This window comes from Podarcis gaigeae (genome assembly GCF_964106915.1).
Source record: "Podarcis gaigeae genome assembly, chromosome: 6".
Classification (NCBI taxonomy): Eukaryota; Metazoa; Chordata; class Lepidosauria; order Squamata; family Lacertidae; genus Podarcis; species Podarcis gaigeae.
The window spans coordinates 48283242-48297084 of NC_139682.1; the positions used below are offsets into that span (position 1 = coordinate 48283242).

At 44.8% G+C, this 13843-nt stretch overlaps 1 protein-coding gene across 6 annotated transcripts in view; it reads left to right on the top strand.

The window, feature by feature from the left end:
- The window catches only part of AMPD2 (adenosine monophosphate deaminase 2), a 50133-nt gene extending 43792 nt beyond the window's left edge, over positions 1-6341 (top strand). For all 6 annotated transcript variants that reach the window (XM_083745178.1, XM_083745180.1, XM_083745179.1 and 3 more), the window contains 2 exons: positions 1583-1693; positions 3105-6341. In XM_083745178.1, the coding sequence (XP_083601304.1) occupies positions 1583-1693; positions 3105-3320 (327 nt within the window). In that variant the 3' untranslated portion in view covers positions 3321-6341. The remainder of the gene's footprint in view (positions 1-1582; positions 1694-3104) is intronic.
- Positions 6342-13843: the final 7502 nt, after the last annotated feature.

Below are 13843 nucleotides of genomic sequence, written 5' to 3' on the forward strand. Positions count from 1 at the left end.
GAAGGTACCCCCAGTCCAACCCCCTTCAATGCAGAAATCGCAATGAAAGCATCCCCGATGGATGGCCAACCAAGGGCAGTGTGCTCTACTGTCAAACAGAAATTAGTGTCAAAATGTCCTTCCTAATTGGAATCTCCTTTCTTGTACCTTTAATCCATTGGTTGGGCTCTTTCAATTCCACTAAGCTTCTGTTATGCCCACTATAGCAATCTTTTCCTTTTAGCAGCAAGCATTCCAGTTCCTTCCCCCACCGCAACCCCCAACTTGGCTTGGAAACTCTCACAGTATTATCACATTTCTTCCGTTTCCCCCTGAGGTCCTTTGGCTGCTTCTCCCATCCTGCTCTGTTCTTGTTGCCTAATTCTACTAACTTGGATGCTCAGAAACATTTTCACCCTTGCCCTGAAGCAGATTCTTCCCAGCTCCTGTTGGCTTTTCCCTAGGAGCGTCAGTTTAAAATCTGCTTGGAATGTTTCTGATAAGTTACATCTCAGTTCACGTAGAGCCTAGGCCTTTTTGCAGAGGTCTGGCTTGCCCCAAGACATTCCCTAGTGCCTAAGAAGTTCCAAAGCTCTTCTCCAAATACTTCATTCATTCACTGAATCTCCTCCACTTCACCTGCCAGCTCACCTACATATGGAATGGGTAGCATTTCAGAGCAAGCTACCTTGGAGAAGCCCTACATTTCACCTTCCTGACCTAGCAGTCAGTTAAATGTCTTTTCTGCATGACATACGCTTATAGAACTTGGATCTGAGGGCTGGGACCTTGTGGAAGACTTCAGAAGTAACTTTAGCAAATGTTCTTGGCTGGAGGGTGGCGGGAATCATATTCTGTCTCCATTTTGGTCATATATGTACATTTCTCGGGTTCCACTTTGTAGGCAGATTTTCCTCTTAATTCCTTTTCTGCTTGTGCAAGCACAGAATAAGTTCCTCTCAACAAGTTAGCATGAATGCTGCCACCTAGTGATTGTTCAGTTGTCTGGACAGATGCCTGTCCACTACAGCTGTCAGAGCAAGAACATAGTAGTCAGCCTGTGGTGTTGAGCTTGATTCAGCCTGGAGTAGCGGAAGGACAGGCCAGGGTTACAACTGAACTGTATTTACAAGAGATGTTGCTTCAGCTGTCTCCGTCTTTTCAGCTATGTTCTCCGCATGCCGTTGTCCTACTTTTCCTAGTACATGCTGTTCTCCTAATTGTCTAGTACAGAGAAATTGCGGTAGGGTAGCCAGAATATGCCGCATGATCTCATAAATCTCACACACCTACCCAGCTGATCCAGTGTGCACCAGAATCTCCAAACCTAGCTCAGTGGCATGTCTTAATGCTCTTTATATACAAACAGAGGATGCAAGTAGGTTATTTTAGACTCTGGAGTTTATGTGGAGGTGCCCTTTTTTGGAAGACAATGTGTATAACTTCACTGCTTTCAAAATGTGGTCAGACAGCCCTGCTTCATTGGGGGACCCTCCTGCTTGTTCTTCTGAGTGGGACCCTAGACACCTGATGGGGCCACTGTATGTTCTCATCTGCAATATAGTCCATGATGCAGCCTGACTGACAAAACCACCTCTTACAGGAACCCCTGATGGAAGAGTACAGCATCGCCACACAGGTTTGGAAGCTCAGCTCCTGTGATATGTGCGAACTTGCACGCAACAGTGTGCTCATGAGTGGCTTCTCCCATAAGGTAATGCTACATCTTTTTCTCCCCTGAAAAGAGGTTGCCTTTGTTCCCTAACCTCTCAGAGAATACAGTACACAAGAATACCCCAGCAACTCCCTTCCGTATCGGTTCATGGCCCCATGTCTCCAGCTTTGGAAATTTAAGATCAGTTTAGAACTGCCTCCTGCCCAGCTGTGCCTTTACACAAACATGAACATGCTCCAGCTAAAGATCTTTGTATTTGTCATGTGACAACTGGGCTCTGTGAAAGGCAGTGGCTGGGATCAGGCCCAGAGGGTCTCTTCTCAGCCCAGTTCCTTCCACTCTGTGGCCTTTTCTGCAGCACGACCACTTCTGAAAGGGGAGAAATTGAGCTCAGAGGGAGTTGTGTCATGAGGTGGATATTCTGTAACCTCCTTGCTCCTCTCCAGACTTTGTGACCCTTTAAGTTTAAGTAATGAAGGATCCGTCCTCCTGGTCGTCAATAAGACCCTGGTGGATGGGAGAGGGAATTGATTTTGGGCAGTGCTGTCCCTGTGGCCTCTTGAGCTCAATTTCCCCCAACTCAATACCACTGCAGTCCTTTTATGTGAAATAAGTCCCCCTCCTTACCCAAAAGGATTCATCTTCCAGTCCAGGCCAGCGGAGAGCAGCTCACATTTTCTGCCCCCGTGGGATTTGAGGAGGTGGGAATCAAAGAGTGGTTCTAATCTGTCTCCTCCTCTGCCCTTGTTAGGTTTTGAGATGTCTGCACAAAGACGTCCTACTTTTGCAATATAAGGAATTGTTGCACCTTGGAGTGTTCCAATTCAGGATTCCTGCCATTTTCAAGGGTGCTCCCATTCCATTTCCCCCCCAATTTTCAAGTTCTGCCCATCCACCCAGTAGTCAGTTGCTATTCTGTGCTCATTGAGCATGTTCAGTCCTTAATCAGCTGTTTTTATTCTTGCATTACCCATTCAGGTTTGTACTACTCCAAAACATTGACATTTCACCCCCCAGGTCTGTTGATAACCTGTCTTTGGTATGTGGAAGGTGCCATTTTGGCCTCATAAGGAATGGCACTCAGAGGACAAGTTCTCTCTTAGGGTATAGAGAACCATAAATGTAGCTGCCTTTCTTTTCTTTTGCAAAAGATGCATTGTAGCCTTGATGTGAAACTATAGAGATGTGGCCCATTATCGTAGCAGCCCAGACGTATGCTCAGTTTTGTCGCCAGCTCTTTACAGCTTCCACAGGGCTTTGTTTTCTAAGGTTTCTTTTTTACAGATTGCTTAAAGACAGACAAAGGTATCCTGGGATTTTATGCTTGGTGCTAGCCTTGATTAAAGTGCTCATGGGCACAGGATCTTACCATGCAGTTGAGTGGCACAGTGGAAAAGCATAAGTTGTCACTTGTCCTAACAATGGATTGGTCTTTTTCTTCTTTGCCCAGGTGAAGAGCCAGTGGCTTGGGCACAACTACCACAAGGAGGGTCCTGAGGGCAACGACATCCGGCGCACCAACGTGCCAGACATCCGGGTGGCCTACCGCTATGAGACACTTTCCCAGGAACTGACCCTCATCACACAGGCTGTGCAGACGGAGGAACTGGAGACCATCCAGGAGGAAGACCTTCTGACCATGAGCTCCAGCCTGGATGCTCGCTGAAGAATGGCCAGCTCACAATCTCCCCTCCATCCCCTTCTTGGCCTGCCAAGGTGGGGCTGTCCTACAAGCATGAAGAGACCCTGACCAACCCACCCACCTCACCCTGGCCCCATGGACCGTTTTAATTTCCTGTTGTGTTTTTGTTTTTAAGCATCTTGTTATCTTCTGTTATCTCCTGGAAAGGCATTAATGGGTTGGGATTTTTTTTGCACTTGGTAACCTGCTGGGGCAATGGAGGCGGGGGTGTCAGAGAAATTCCTTTTGGGGTCTCTACAATGCGTTCTAGAAAGAGGAAAGAGCATCCTGCAGATGTTGGCAGTGCTGTTTTTGAGCAGAGGCTGGACAGCAAAGAGTAAGGCTGTGGCAGAGACCTGCTGAGTGGACCTTAGAGGCGCCTGGCGACAGTTGCATGGAGGCCAAATGAAGCACCAGTATGGAAGCATGTGTCCCAGTTGTATTTGGAATGAGATGCTGTGAGTGTTTGTGTGGCTCTGCCAAGGGATAGAGCAGAGTGGTGCCGCCTTCTGCTACGTTGGATTTTTTGTTTGTCCTCTGTTTGGCTGCTGGCAGCTGGAGTTTCTCATTGGCCAAAAAAACACCCTCTCTATTTCTCTTTGGTTAGGCAGCCCTGCCTTTTATTATCAGAGCAGCATGTTGGCGCAGCTCTCCCGTGCTGCAGCCTCCAGTGCACAGCGTGGCCATGGTGTGAGAGTCTTTTCTGTCTCAAGCCCTTCAACTCTGGTGTCTTTTGCTTGGGGAAAGCGCCAGTTCTCAACCTCCCTGCCTTGGGAGGCAAAATACTGTGAGTGGCTGGGGAATAGTGGGCCTTCGAGTCTAGCCCAGCAGGATAAAGAGAAAGTAGCCTGCCGGGTAACTGGCATATTTAGCATTTGTCTGTCCCTCTCTACAATCATGTAACAAAGAGGTCTTTATCTAAGAGTAACAGGAGGAGCCGTAACACCCATCCTAGCAGGGGCTTTTGCCTTAAGGTTGAAATGGATGTGACATGGGCGTTCTGTGATCAGCCACCTTGAGTATTCCTTTATTTATGTCCCTTTGAAACAAAAAAACACACACCAAAAAATACACCTTAAACATCTGTTTTTGGTTGGATCAGTGTCACTGAGAGTGCATGTGTTAATCCATTTATCTGATCTAAACTGTTGCCCTCCCCTCACCCCACAAGCCGCCCTTAGCCCAGGAGCGGGGCAAAAAACAGTATCTGCACCATATTTGTATTATTTTCTTGGAACATTTCTGCTGTTTGGGGAGTAGATCAGCAAAATGGTGCCCACTTCAGTATCGCTGTTCCAAACAAAATCTGACTCCTCCTCGCTGGAGCTGCTCTAGAAAAGCATTGTTGTTTTTAAACCCCACCCTGTTGGGTCAAAGAGCGGTTTCTTGCCAATTGCTTGAGCTTGGGGAGAGCCGTTAGCTCTCAGTACGCCTTGCCACGCTTGGGCATAGACCACGTGGGGCAACCTCCTTTTCCCTCTGCATTGGGTTGAGGAGAACAGCCTCTTGTGTCTGCCCTTGCATAATGCATATGTACGTCAAGATCTTCTTTCTACCTTTGGCAAGGAAACATGGCATAGTAATAGTTTAGCTTTCTCACCAGCAAAATTGCTGCTGTTCTGGGAACTGACTTTAATGCCTCCTGCTTATTGAGAATGGGTAATGAATCCTGAGGAGGCAACAGGCAGTAACTTCTGCCTCCTGCTGAAGCCATGTGACTCAAAATGGAAACGCGCAGAAGAACATGGATCCGTGCCTTTCCCAGCTCTCCATTTTGAGTCCTGCCCTGTGAAAGGTTCATAACGGTTAGAAGGGTCCCCCCCACAGATCTCTGGCCAAGCTGTTCACCATCACGTAGCTTCTGAATCTTGCTTGTGGGCAGCTCACCATCCTTGACATATTGGGCCTCTGTGGCCCCCTTAGCAGTCTGTGTGCAACTAGTCGCAGTAAGGAATTCCTTGTGAGCACAGCCGCTTGGAGTAGAAGACCAGTCTCAGACAGTGCTCACTCCTTTCAGACTCTCGGGCAAAGTCTGCATTGCTCATGAAAAAAGGCTTCTCGGTGGTGAGTCGATTGCACGGTGCCACCTCTCCCTTGCTGTTGCCAAGGCACTTTTGACCTTGTAGTTGCAAGCAGCTTTGATTCAATGGAAAAATGCATTTGCTAAACATTAGATGGGCAGCAGCAATAGAAATGGGGTTTTTATTTTTTCTAAGGTTGGGCAGGGAGCTTGCGGAGCCCTCCCTCTAGGCTGCTGTGGACCAAAATCTGAAGATCCATACTGCAGCCAGTGCCTTGCTTAAAGTAGTACATGGAGTGTGCCAAGACTGGGTAGATTTCCCCTTGAGCTTCTACCTCTGAAACAGGCACTTGCTCTCCTTTGTGTCCGTGTGTTTGTGTGTGTTCAAGAGGGACAGGGAGAATGCTTAAAGGGTCAAACTGTTTTCTTTGTATGACTGGCATCTCACCTCCATGGCCTGAAAGGGGGAAACCTTTTTTCCCTTTCCTCCCCTACCTCTGCGCTTTTGTTTGGGTACCCAGAGAGGGCAGTGGAGGTGTTTTGCCTTGGTTTCAGCTAGCCTTGCGGATCGGAGCCACAGCATTTTGGTCTGTATCTTTGTGAAGATAACGGAATCTCGACTCAGGGAGTTGAATGTACCTTGGTCTATGTCAAGAGGGTTCTCCCCTCCTCACAGATCCCTCCTTCCTTCCTTCCTTCCTTCCTTCCTTCCTTCCTTCCTTCCTTCCTTCCTTCCTTCCTTCCTTGCCGCAACCTGCCTTGCTTCGCTTTTGTATCTGGTGCGGCACACACCATGTTAGTTTTTGCTTTGTTGTCAGATGGAGATGAAATCCGTATCCCCCTGGCAATCACTGCATCCTCCTATCACACACTCTTGATAATTTCGACGTAGTTTGGATAAACTATCTGCTTGTCTGTGCTGAAATGTGATGTTAGAAATCCTATCAAACATGAGCATGATCCATCATTAAAGATTATTTAAGTAAGTCTTCTGTGTTGTTTCTGACTGAATGGACTTCTTCCTTTGGATGACTTATAGACCACACACAGGGCTATTGCTCAGATTGCTTCCACACAAGGATGGAGTATGTTTTATGCGGGACATTCATCATCTAAAGGACCAAAGTCTAAAAATGCCACCATGACAGTTGCACACTTTTGCAAACTGAGCAATCAACACCATGTCTTTGTGGACTGCAGGGCGACTACTCCTTTTTAAGAAATGATTTTTTTAGAAAAATGAATTAATATGTTAAACATTCAAAATATAAATGTATACAAGTTGCAGAAAATGCATCAAATACACATGGCTGGTGCTTTAATTCAGAGACCCAATGAGCCAAGAAATGCTGTTTGTGTTGTTACAAAGACGGACATTAACCCCGCTCCCAGAATGTCATTGCTAAAGGTCTATTTTCTCTCCAGAAGGCAGGAGAGAGAGGTCTGAGATATTCTCATATGATTTCACTGAAGACACTTCTTGTGGGGGTGGTGAGTCGGGAGTGTATCCCTGTAAGTTAAAATGGTAGACCAGTACAGAACTGAAAACACCTTCATTTCTTGTGAGTCACAGAGCAAAATGCGTGAAATGGAACCCAGGAATCCTGTTTGCACCAAGCCTTCCTGAGGGGGCTTTTGAAAGCTTTGAACAGCAGGAAATTATGGGTCAGGTATCTAACTTAGCTAGGGTTGCCTATCTAAGAAAATGTGAGTTCGTGGATTTTGACCCTAGAGAACAACCAGATAAGGTTGGAACGCAGCTCATAAAACAGTAGCTAACGATCATGACCACCCCCAGGTTGACTGGAATGTGGGCTTGGTTAAAAATGGGAGGTTTCCAGATAGCTGGACTCCCTTACCCCAATACCCGCTCTTAATTTGTTACATGGTTCGTTATGTAACACACAAGTGATATCTGTAGTTAACCCAGGGTTGCATAAATATATATTGGCAGTAGTTTGAACAATTTGGGGCCTGTTTTGCTGGTGGAGACAGGTAGTTTATGAAAATGCAAGGCTACTAGCCACATAAGTGCTCCCGCCTCCTTTCACAGAGTACATGAATTAGTGCACTTTGTCGTCATTGCTTTTTAAGACAGCAGTGACTCACAGCTTTTTTTTGGGGGGGGGGAGAGAGGAATGAACTCCATCCAATGCCCAGTGCTGTATCAAGTAGAACAGGGGTCAGCAAACCTTTTCAGTAGGGGGCCGGTCCACTGTCCCTCAGACCTTGTGGGGGGGCGGAATATATTTTGTTTTTTTTTATATATATATAATTTTTTATTGGTTTTCCAACACAAATTAAAAACAAAACAAGACACAATACATAGACAAACAAAACATATAAACATGTATAATTTCAAACCTCTTTTTCATAAACCTTACTTCCCAGGCTTCCCCTTACCTCCCCTTTTCTGCATCCCTATTTTAAGATTTTTTCAGCAACTCCTCACACCAATTGTCTAATTACTTATTTTCTTTTTTAGCTTCTTCTCATACTTAATCAATTACAGCTATAATTCTATATTTTCCTTTCCCTTGACATTTTAGCACTCTTTAATTTTACAACAGTTCTTAAGATATACTTTAAATTTCTTCCAATCTTCATCCACCGTCTCTTTTTCTTGGTCACGGATTCTGCCGGTCATCTCCGCAAGTCCCATATAATCAATCACCTTCGCCTGCCATTCTTCCAGTGTGGGTAGTTCTTGCGTCTTCCAATACTTTGCTAAAAGAATCCTTGCTGCTGTGGTGGCATACATAAAAAACGTCCTATCCTTCTTAGACACCACTTGGCCGACTATGCCCAGGAGAAATGCTTCTGGTTTCTTATGAAATGTACATTTAAGTACCTTCTTAATTTCGTTATAAATCATTTCCCAGAAGGCCTTAATCCTCGGGCAAGTCCACCAAAGATGGTAGAAGGTACCTTCAGTCTCATTACATTTCCAACATTTATTATTGGGCAAATGATAAATTTTTGCGAGCTTGACTGGGGTCATGTACCACCTGTAAATCATTTTCATAATATTTTCTCTTAAGGCATTACATGCCGTAAATTTTATACCGGTGGTCCATAACTGTTCCCAGTCAGCAAACATAATATCATGACCAATGTCTTGTGCCCACTTAATCATAGCTGATTTAACTGTCTCATCTAATGTATTCCATTTCAACAGCAGGTTATACATTCTTGACAAATTCTTAGTATTGGGTTCTAACAGTTCTGTTTCTAGTTTTGATCTCTCCACCTGGAAGCCAATTTTCCTGTCTTGTTTGAACACTTCCATTATTTGATGGTAATGAAGCCAATCTCGTACTTTGGACTTCATTTTCTCGTAATTCTGTAATTTGATTTTTCCACTCTCTTGCTCCAAAATTTCACAATATTTTGGCCATTTAGATTCCATATTAAGTTTTTTCACCTCCTTAGCTTCCATTGGTGACAACCACCTAGGGGTTTTATCTCCCAACAAATCTTTATATCAAATCCAAACATTATATAGTGCTTTCCTGACAATATGGTTTTTAAATCCTTTATGAGTTTTTACCTTGTCGTACCATATATATGCATGCCACCCGAATCTATTGTCAAACCCTTCCAAATCCAAAATGTCTGTATTCAGGGGCGCCGACTTATAAAAAACATTGGGGGGGCCCATACCGGGGTCCTGCCCCGGGAAGTTTTCTAAATTTTAGATGAAAATTAGTGAGTTTTAAAGTTTTTTAAAAGTATTTTAGAGTCATATGATCAACATTAGAACCCCGAAAACTCGACTCTCTATAACTCCACACTCCGGGAAACTCGACAAGCCTGAAACACTTTTTGGCTTTGAAAAAAGAAACAAAACATAAACACGCACGGTATTTTCGTAAAAAGCTAATTTAATTTACAGTAACAATTATGCTTATAGACTATTACAGAGCAGTGAATATATAGCTCTGAAAAGACTGAAATGATATTTAAATAAATCCTAAACTATCATTAAAAGAATAAAACATAAAATATTGCTGTCGCACAGTAATAGCACTTTGATTAATAAGTGAAATAGCTAATTTAAGCTTACTTTGAATAAGGCTGAGGGTTCATTAAATAAAAATAATATCTCAAAGTTAATGCTTTAATACAGTTAATAAAGTTAATATAGTATGCCTAATACTGTATGTCAATACTGTAATACTGTATGTAAATAACGGGCTTTAATTGGGTCTTACACCCTAAAAATATTTAAGTATTTGAAAATAACTAATACAATACTATAGTAATATAGAAATACAGTACTAAACTAGTACTAATATTTCGAAACTGAAAAATTAACATTCTGTATGTATTTAATTCTCTATTTTATAAAGATTTTTAATATCTGACAGTGAGTTTGGAGTAGCCCAATGCAAAAATCCTGAGGATCCATGTGGATCCATGCTTTGTAACCACGTTTTTGCACCACTGTGACCCTAGGCAACAGTGGGTGCGTGATTTTTTTGGTGCAAGATGTAGCCATGGACATGCTATGTGATCTGATGGTGAATTTGGGGTGACCCAATGCAAAGATCCTGAGGATCCAGGTGGATCCGTGCTTTGTAACCACGTTTTTGCACCACTGTGACCCTAGGCAACAGTGGGTGCGTGATTTTTTTGGTGCAATATGTAGCCATGGACATGCTATGTGATCTGATGGTGAATTTGGGGTGACCCAATGCAAAAATCCTGAGGATCCATGTGGATCCGTGCTTTGTAACCATGTTTTTGCACCATTGTGGCCCCAGGCCACAGTGGGTGCGTGATTTTTTTGGTGCAATATGTAGCCATGGACATGCTATGTGATCTGATGGTGAATTTGGGGTGACCCAATGCAAAAATCCTGAGGATCCATGTGGATCCGTGCTTTGTAACCACGTTTTTGCACCATTGTGGCCCCAGGCCACAGTGGGTGCGTGATTTTTTTGGTGCAGGCTGTAGCCATGGACATGCTATGTTATCTGATGGTGAATTTGGGGTGACCCAGTGCAAAGATCCTGTGGATCCATGCTTTGTAACCACGTTTTTGCACCATTGCAGCCCCAGGCAACAGTGGGTGCGTGATTTTTTTGGTACAGACTGTAGCCATGGACATGTAATGTGATCTGATGGTGAATTTGGGGTGACCCAATGTAAAAATCCTGAGGATCCATGTGGATCCGTGCTTTGTCACCACGTTTTAAATGGGGAGGGAAGGAAAAACACAGAAGGGACAAGAAGCACAAGAGGGGTGTGCGGAGAAGCAGGTGGCTAAGAATGCAGGGGAGGAGTTTAACGGGGTGGGGGGGAGGAAAGGAAGGCAAAAGTCCCCCCCCCAAGCCAGCCCTCTCTCTCTCTCCCACCTGTTTTTCGGCTGCCTGCGAGTCCCTAGAGCACGGAGAGGAGGAGGTGGTGGGCTGGAGCCTGCATGCGGTGTGACTAGGAAAGAATTAGAAGGAAGGACTCGATCCTTTCCTTAACCCTCTGCTTGCCAGGAGGGCAGGGGATTCCCTGCTCTTTGTTGAGTTTGAGCAAACGCAGCAACAGAAGCGGGTGGGCAGTAAGACCCTGAGGCAGAATGCAGGAAAGCAGCAGCTTCTGCCTTCTCTCCGCCCGATCTGATTTTTGCCTGATTTTTGCCTATTTTTGCCCCTGCGCTCCGGCGAGTCAGCTCCAGGGACCACACATTCGCTCAATAACACGCACAGACATTTCCCCTTACTTTTTAGGAGAAAAAATCTGCGAAATTTACAGTAATAATTTTATTAAATTATTGGGGGGGCAGAGCCCCCCCAAACGAATTTTTGAGGGGGCTCGGGCCCCCTCAGGCCCCATGGAGTCGGCGCCTATGTCTGTATTCTCAAGAAGTAGCCAATCTTTCAACCAGCAGAAAGCTGCCGATTCATAGTACAGTTTTAAGTCCGGCAGGGCAACCCCCCCTCTGTCTTTTGCATCAGTTAATATCTTGAATTTTATTCTGGGCTTTTTGCCCTGCCAGACAAATTTAGATATATCTTTCTATATTTTGAAGAAAAAAAAATATGAGCAAATTTCTATGCCCCACAAATAACCCAGAGATGCATTTTAAATAAAAGCACACATTCTACTCATGTAAAAACACCAGGCAGGCCCCACAAATAAGCCTGAGATGCATTTTAAATAAAAGGGACACATTCTACTCAGGTAAAAACATGCTGATTCCTGGACCTTCCGCGGCCCGGATTTAGAAGGCGATTGGGCCGGATTCGGCCCCCAGGCCTTAGGTTGCCTACCCATGAAGTAGAAGGTGAGTGCCTACATACAAGCAGATATAGTAGTCGGGAATATTCCAGGTTTGGCAAGTCAGAACTTTCTTTTTCAGGGCTCCTTGGCTGCAGATAGTTGTAGCAGATAGTAACTTAGCACCGACTGTGCTAGCTGGTTGCTCCAAACTTTCTGAGGCTATTTTGGCAAATTCATGTAGTGTTTCCTATTTTAGATGAAACTAAAAATACTCTTTGTTTTTAAGCAGGCATAGGCAAACTTGGCCCTCCATGTGTTTTTGGGACTACAACTCCCATCATCCCTAGCTAATGGGACCAGTGGTCAGGGATGATGGGAGTTGTAGTCCAAAAACATCTGGAGGGCCGAGTTTGCCTATGCCTGTTTTTAAGCACAGCCTTGGGGTTAAAGAATTGGGGATGGGAAATCTGAGTTTGAACCCACTCTTCATAGGCTCATTCTGTGGCTGTGGTCAAGTGTGACTGTCTCCCGGCTGCAAAATGAAAATAAGAAACTTGCCATTTGGGATTTTGTGGTGGGTGGAAGATCAGTATAGTAAGGATGGTAAAGTAGTTTCTGAATTAAAAATGCTTCAGAGATGAGAAAACTTGTGGAGCATGAAATAATTGCAAAATGCCATGTTGCGAAGTTGCCAGAAGATGGTGCTCTAGCTTTTCTGAAACAAAACTCTGGGGCAGGCATAGGCAACCCAAGGCCCATGGGCCAGATGCAGCCCAATTGCCTTCTCAATCCAGCCCACGGACGGTCCAGGAATTGGTATGTTTTTACATGAATAGAATGTGTCCTTTTATTTAAAATGCATCTCTGGGTGATTTGTGGGGCCTGCCTGGTGTTTTCATGCGAGTAGAATGTGTCCTTTTATTTAAAATGCATCTCCGGGTTATTTGTGGGGCCTAGGAATTTGTTCATTTTTTTTTTCAAAATATACCCCCACACACACATGGTCTGAGGGACAGTGGACTGGCCCACAGCTAAAAAGTTGCTGACCCCTGCTCTGGGGGATTGTTGCATTTGAGAGGAGTAAAAGATAACTGTTCCTTCATTTTTCCTGAGGGGGTGCAAGGCAAGGGAACCTCGATGGGTGCCAGCTACCCAAATCCCTGTCTTTTGCAAAGGCTTTCCTTCCACCACCTGCTACTGTTTCTGAAGGTTTGCCTGGATTGAAAACTCCTGGACTCCGTTGCCACAGTGCCTTGTGTGAAGCGATTGAAACCATAGGGTGAGTGCATGTATGTCAGGGATTGTGGGCCTTTCTGAGCCCCTTTGCAAACCAGAGGAACTGTTTGGGGCACCACACACATCACAGTGAAGGACACCTCTCAACCTATAATAATAATTTTTAAATTTATATCCTTCCCATCTGGCTGGGTTTCCCCAGCCACTCTGGGCGGCTTACAACATATATAAAAACACAACAAAAACATCAAACATTAAAAAATGCAATAGCCTATACAAGCAAAAAATAAATCAATAGAAAACAGTAACAACAGTTTACAGTCCTGTATACCCAAATTAAAATAACCGCCAACCCCAACTAAACATTTAACCAACACCAACCCAACAAAAATGAAACAGAGGAACCAAAATTGGAACATTTTAAATCATTTTAGCCAGTTTCCCCAACCCAAGAGCTGTTCCAGCAATGTCCCTTTGGCCTCCCAGGAGCCTCTTTTAGCTGTTCAAGGTGAGTCTGGGCCCCACCCACTAGGCCAGGTGGAAATGGGCCTTGTCGCAGGGAGCGGTCTTCCTTCCAGCACTCACAGCAGCAGCAATGTCCCTCAGGCATTCTGTTGGTTACAGCAGAATGCTTATTTCCAGCCTCATATCAACAGGAGAGGATACGTCTGGGGCCCCCAGTATGACTTAAGTTCTGTTATGTTTAGATAACAGTGGAAGAAATGGGACACGATTACTAATATAACATCCAAACCTTGATCTGCTTTATTGGGCATCTGAACACCAGAGGGACACCTCTAGCAAACCAAAAGGAAGCAGGGCCAAGAGAGCGCCTTAAGAGTTGTGGGAAGATTTCTGTGCAAGGCAGGATTACGAAGGCTGGGCAGGGTGGGGGGTGGGGGGAGAGAGAGGTAACCTGAGACAGGTGTATCAGATGGTGAGCAGCCCAGGCCGGGAGCACAGCAGGAGGACTCTACTAGCCCTGCCTCATTGCAGAAGAATGCAAAATCGCCCTGTACAACTGAATAACAGT